This window comes from Mastomys coucha, unplaced genomic scaffold, assembly GCF_008632895.1.
Source record: "Mastomys coucha isolate ucsf_1 unplaced genomic scaffold, UCSF_Mcou_1 pScaffold1, whole genome shotgun sequence".
NCBI classification, from domain to species: Eukaryota; Metazoa; Chordata; class Mammalia; order Rodentia; family Muridae; genus Mastomys; species Mastomys coucha.
In genome coordinates, this window is record NW_022196891.1 from 69,322,738 (window position 1) to 69,328,127 (window position 5,390).

At 41.2% G+C, this 5,390-nt stretch overlaps 2 protein-coding genes across 3 annotated transcripts in view; one reads left to right on the forward strand and one right to left on the reverse strand.

Annotated features, from left to right (window-relative positions):
• The window catches only part of LOC116069390 (SLAM family member 5-like), an 18,479-nt gene extending 18,107 nt beyond the window's left edge, over window positions 1-372 (reverse strand). The window contains exon 1 of the mRNA XM_031339971.1: window positions 13-372. Within this exon, the coding sequence (XP_031195831.1) occupies window positions 13-372 (360 nt within the window). The remainder of the gene's footprint in view (window positions 1-12) is intronic.
• The window catches only part of LOC116103577 (SLAM family member 5-like), a 204,889-nt gene that overhangs the window by 100,162 nt on the left and 99,337 nt on the right, over window positions 1-5,390 (forward strand). The window lies entirely within an intron of this gene.

Below are 5,390 nucleotides of genomic sequence, written 5' to 3' on the forward strand. Positions count from 1 at the left end.
GTCTCTAATGACCAGGTCATAGTTCTGACCTGTGACTTCTATTCGTCCTTTATAAATGACCTGGGTTATAGTAACTTCAGTTCTGTTGACTTCTGGTTTTACAAAAGCAACAGATGATTGAGATGTCCAGGCAATGTTATCAATTTTCTGTGGTTCTTGCATATTTAAGGGGAAAGTAACTGACTCCCCAAGAATCCCATTCACCACCATCGAGTCTGCATCTCTTCTTGCTGCTACAGACCCTGAGGATATAAACAGAAAACAGTAACCATCAAACTGTTGAACTGTCTTGTACTCCTTCTCCTTTTGAGTTTCACTGAGGAACTTCCTCACACACTTCTCATCCTCTTTCTTGGGATTTTTTTCTTTCATTCTAGGTAGATTTCTGGGGGAAATGGAGGTGGGGTTTGGGTTGGTTTGAGACAAGGTTTCTTTGTGTAGTTCTGGCTCTCCCAGAACTTTCTTTGAAGACAAGGCTAGCCTTAAATTTGCAGAGATCCTTCTGCCTTTGCCTCCCAAGTGCTGGGATCAAAGGTGTGGGCCATTACCACCTGGTCTATTCTTTAATGTGCTACGACAACCAAAATTTAGTTGAAAACCTGCCATGTTCTCTGAAACAAATCAGTTCCTAAATAAATACAAGTGTACATTCATAAATTAGTGAACTTGGCCTATTTTGTAAGTAGCTTCAAGAAAGTCTATATAACAGTAGTTAACTCACTCAATAAATGGTTAAACACCCATTGTGTGCCAAATACTCTATGTAGGCTGTAAAGATAAGATCCCCAAACTCATCAACTTAGGGTACAGTTTCACCAGAGCCTGGAAGAATTTTTGACTTTATCTTCCAAGGATAAAAGCAAAAATGTAGCATATTTCTTTGAAGACTGTAGGAAAACCAAAACCAAAACAAAGTAGTGTCCCAATACTTCATCAGCCCACATAACCAAACACTATCTCAAGTTCTACTCCTGCCAGACAGACAGGAACAGGGACACACTTGATATCTTGGACCTAGTGAAGGTTAATGGTCTTTATTCTTCGAATGCCTTCTAGCTTCCAGAGTTAAGGCATCTAGATAAACATGTTTTAATATAGCAAATCCCTCACTGAGATTCTTTAATGATCAATAGTGTTTGAGATTGTTGTGGATGATGCATGAAGAGTTCAATAAAGCATATGACTGGGAAATTGAGCAGTCAGAAAAGGTGGTAATCACAATCAACCAGCTGAGCTCTTTTGATGTGAACTAGCTATGTGTAAGCCCCAAAGGTCAAGCCATGTTTTCCACATAAATGGGTCCACGTTAACCCTAAAGTTTGTACAGAGGACCCATTGAGAATGCAAGTCCCTAAAATAAAAGGATTTATCAACCCAGTGTTGCTTTTGATTATGTCTGCCTTTCCTTTCAGCTCAGTAGCTATGGCAGGATCCCAGGACTGCTAAGGTGAACCTCTTTCCTTTCAGGTCAGTGGAAGCTTTGCCCTCAGGAGGAACATGCTGGTGATTTAGTTGGAATGGGAAAGCCAAGTCAACATGTTTTAGGGCATTACACATGGGGTGGGGGAAATTATGGACTACCAATAGTACTGACTTAATACTATGTTAGCTATGTTAGGACTACATGTCAGATGCTATGTTAGGACCACAGGGATGATAGGATGCCATGACAACACTTAGGAGCCTATGGGACACAAACGGTGCTATGATGAGTAGCAAGTGTAAGGGCAACAAGAAGAAAACACAGAGAACATAAAGCTGTGATAATGTTGCCCCTGGCAGGCATAGTTTGCAGAAATCCCCAGCACCAATTGTCACCCTATAAATTTTCCTACTGGGTTGATAGAGTTCACAAAGAGCACTTGCAATACCTTAGCTTGTGCCTCAGGTATAGCACACAGAGAGGCTAAGCTCAAAGGATCCTGAACTTGGTTTTCTAGTGCTGTGTGCCTTCCAAATCCTTAATGGATTTTGAACAATTGGGCCCCAAATTACTGTTTTGCACTGGGTCCTTCAAATTTTATAGCCAACCCCTGTCTCAGATCTCCATGTCTTAAGGCTTTTTTGAATTCAGGTCCTATGAGTTAATGGTCATTCTATTCTTTGGGTTTAATTAAGGTAGGAGATGCATCAGATACATGACATCCAACTGTGGCTATATTGTGTCACTAACTTCTCAAATGTGGAGGCCATTTGCTAAGGCTGAGAGCTTCTCAGTATTGGAGCAGTTGTGCAACCACAAGTGGTTGAATATGATGTCAGTTTCATAGGTACAACTGCAGCAAAGTCATTCAGGAAATGCTGGACTATCAAAAAGCCCTCGGACAGGGTGGGTAAGAGTGGGCAAGAATGCTACAGGGGAAGTGTTGCTAGCAGCTCTTCGAACTGCTGATATCGTTGAGTTTCACTGAGGAACTTCCTCACACACTGCTCATCCTTTCTCTTGGGATTTTTTTTCTTTCATTCTATGTGGAGAGCCGAGCCCCGAGCGAGAGGCCTCGTAAACAAGAATAGTAATTGAAGTTTTTAACAATTGCCAATTTTCTTTTAATTTGATATCTGATTCGGCTTATGTTGTTGCGTCCTCCTCGTCCAGCAAGAAAGACTCGATGACACGAGCTCTTCCTTTTTGCAGTTTATTTCAGGACCCTTTTACAATGCTTCTCCCTCCTGCTCTCTCCTGCCTGCTTCTCCTCCTGCTCTAATCTTATGCCTTCTTCTCCTCCTGCTCTCTCTGGAGCTCACTGCCTCCCAGCCTACCCTCAGCTGTTGAGTACTCCCAAGCTTAGCCAATCCCAATGGGCCATGTAGCAAAGCAGATAGATCACCAGATGTAGAAGCAACCAATAGCAGTAGCTTAGCCAAATAAGGGCTTTGTTTATGAGGCCTCTTGCTCTGGGCTCCACTCTCCACAATTCTAGGTAGATTTCTGGAGGAAATGGAGTTGGGGCTGGAGTTGGGGGAGGGGTGAGAGAGGATGCTGCAGGGTAAGTGTTGCACTAAGCTCTTCAAACTGCTGATATTGTTGCAAGAACCCTGACCTCTCTGAGAAAAAGCAGAATAAATAAAGTTAACATATACACCTCTGAGGTCTTTTGGAAGGGGAAAAATTGCTGTCCCTTCTCTCTCTCTCTCTCTCTCTCTCTCTCTCTCTCTCTCTCTCTCTCTCTCTCTCTATCTCTCTCTTTATGTTTTATTTTGACATTGTAGCTGGAACTCTGAGAAATGTTAGGAATCATAACAAGAAAGCCAAGTACTGAGGTTGGTGATGTAGAAAAATTTAAGTCAGGAAATGTAAGACTTAGGTCTGGAGCTGAGCCTGTGAGTAGTGTCCATGGTAACAGAAGAAATATCAAAATAATACACAAAGCAAATAAGTATACCAAGTGTCAAAAGCATTATCAACAAGAAACCTACTGTAGTCTCAAGAAGGGATTGTCTGTGATATAATGTTCATAGTGTTCAAGTGAGACAAAGGCTGAAAATAGCTCTCTTTGTTTGATTGTTTTGTTTTTTCAAGACAGGGTTTCTTAAAACATAGTAAACACATAGTGTAGAAAAAAAAGTGAAAGATAATCATTCTTGATGGCCATGAAACCCTCAGTCATGTGGAAGGTGAGACCAGCCTCTAAGAATAAGAAGATAGAATGTATGCCAATGGTATATAAACATGTTAGATTCAGGCTGTCCTGGAACACACTATGTAGAACAGGCTGGCCTCTAACTAGGAAATGCGCCTGCCTCTGTCTCCCAAGTGCTAGGATTAAAGGCATGCTCCACCACCACCTGGCTTAAAAATAGCTATTAAGTTTATGTGTTTGGGAATAGTATTGGTGATCTTTGAGATTGAGAGCATGGGAGATAATCCAATAGATGCCAGATTATCCTGCGTGGGGAGGTGGAAGGAACATGGATTTGAGCCAGGTGGGTCTGTGTTCATTTGATGAGCCTTTAACTTAAGTTCCCTACAATATGAATCATGAAACATCTGTTGCATAGAACCATTATCAGGTAACACAAAAGTTGCTTAAAACATAGTAAACACATAGTGTAGAAAAACTTAAAGTGAAAGTTAATCATTCTTGATGGCCTTGAAACCTTCAGTCATGTGGAAGATGAGACCAGCCTTTAAGAATAAGAAGATAAAATGTATGCCAATGGTATATAAATGTGTTAGATTCAGGTGTATTTGAACCTACTAGCATAGTCTTGAAAAAAATTATTGAAATCCAATGATCCTTAACTCTTGATTTCAAAACGTGGATAACAAATAAAGTGCAATGAAATAGCACTTATTGATGTCTGGATAGCACATGTAAGTGGTGGTTTTAATCACTTTGATGCAAATAAAAGTTGAGACACGGTCTTATAAGCTAACAAGAAATTGATGAAGCAGATTAAAGAGTTGCAGAAACCTTAGGATCCAAGCAAAGAAGAAGTGTCTCAGAACTACATCACCTTGTTTCCCAACTTCCACGAAGCAGACCAGAAATGGGAAGAGGAAGACCAGGCCATGCTTCGAAAGGAGAAACAAAGACTAGAAAAGGCTTCCACCGATGCAGATGTGAATGATGTGTGTTCAGGTTTCAATGCTATGGCAGAAGCTGTAGCACAAATCAAAGAAGGACCAATTTAGTTCATAGTCACTTGGCTCCACAGCTGTCATCTTGGGGCATGATAGAACACCATGGCAAGGAACATGTGACAGAGGCTAGCTTTTCCCCTCACGGTACCCAGGAACCAGAGAAATAACAGGGTGGTCTAGAAACAAGGTCTCCCTTTCTACAGCATAACTTCCAGTAATCGGTATCTCCTGATTAGACCTTCATCTCCTAGTTTCCATCACTTCCTATTATGGTCATCTGATGTTGTGTATATCAAAGGATTATCCCACTGGTAAAGTTAGAACCCTTGTAATGGATCACTTCCCAAAGCCTATTAGATCCAAACTGAGCCTTCATCATATGAGATTTTTGGGGTAGGGCAGATATGCCATATTCGAACTACAATACATGGTAAAGTCTGTTTGCAGTACAGATCTTTTGGTAGCTCTGAGGAAGAGGGCATCTGGAGCAGAGATGGCAGGATGTCATCAGTATGGATGGAGCACAGTGCACAGACTCTGTAAGAGGCACCCTTCCTCCTTTTTTTTCGTTAAGCTGGAGTACTGGTGGAGCAACAGGTCATTCCATGTACCAGATGGTGACCTGCGTTTCATCAGACAATATATTCCGTGTCTATAGGTGGACTTTACAAACACACATTCCATGAATAAGTAGTTGCCAAAAGCTGCTATTGGGAGCAGACAACAGAGATGTTTAAGAAAAAGAATTTAAAAGGATAAACAAATAGGAAAGTGTCAGGAAATCACCAGAATTTGAGAACTTGAT